The sequence below is a fragment of the Cynoglossus semilaevis genome, chromosome 10, assembly GCF_000523025.1.
Source record: "Cynoglossus semilaevis isolate Cse_v1.0 chromosome 10, Cse_v1.0, whole genome shotgun sequence".
In the NCBI taxonomy this organism is placed as follows: Eukaryota; Metazoa; Chordata; class Actinopteri; order Pleuronectiformes; family Cynoglossidae; genus Cynoglossus; species Cynoglossus semilaevis.
This window is the reverse complement of record NC_024316.1, coordinates 19,272,740-19,273,194: the sequence shown is the minus strand read 5'-3', so window position 1 is coordinate 19,273,194 and position 455 is coordinate 19,272,740. Positions and strand designations below refer to the sequence as shown.

Here is a 455-nt window from a genome sequence, read left to right as displayed (position 1 = left end):
AATGACTAGCAATGACTAGCAATGACTAGAGTTCTAGTCACAGCAGGTCATGGTAGGTGTTACTGGGTTGTTGGGGAGTGGGAGGAGCCTGATCTTGTGGCAGCTGGAAGTTTGTTCCACCAACAGATTTATTTATTGATTTCTTTAGTAACACCAAAGACTGCCCCCCCCCCCACCACCACCCCCGTCCCCCTGTTGGACCTGTTCATTTAGGACAAAAAGTTTGTTTCCAGGGAGGGGGGGTTCAGTTCTGGTGGTTCTGGTGGTCTACGTTAAGGTTCTGTTCTCTCAAAGGTCTTCCTGCTGTGTTTACATTTTCAGGTGGAAATCCAGTTTCTACAAAGGTGACATCACACACACACACACACACGTTATGTTCTGTTACCAGTGTGTTAGCACCTAGCATGTTAGCAGTGCAGTACACTTCTTCTTCAGCGTTCTCCTGCAGATTTGAA

The 455-nt window shown here is 47.0% G+C and overlaps 1 protein-coding gene across 1 annotated transcript in view; it reads left to right on the top strand.

The window, feature by feature from the left end:
* The window catches only part of plcg1 (phospholipase C, gamma 1), a 15,590-nt gene that overhangs the window by 5,665 nt on the left and 9,470 nt on the right, over positions 1-455 (top strand). Inside the window, exon 8 of the mRNA XM_025059164.1 lies at positions 278-344. Coding sequence (XP_024914932.1) covers positions 278-344 — 67 coding nt within the window. The remainder of the gene's footprint in view (positions 1-277; positions 345-455) is intronic.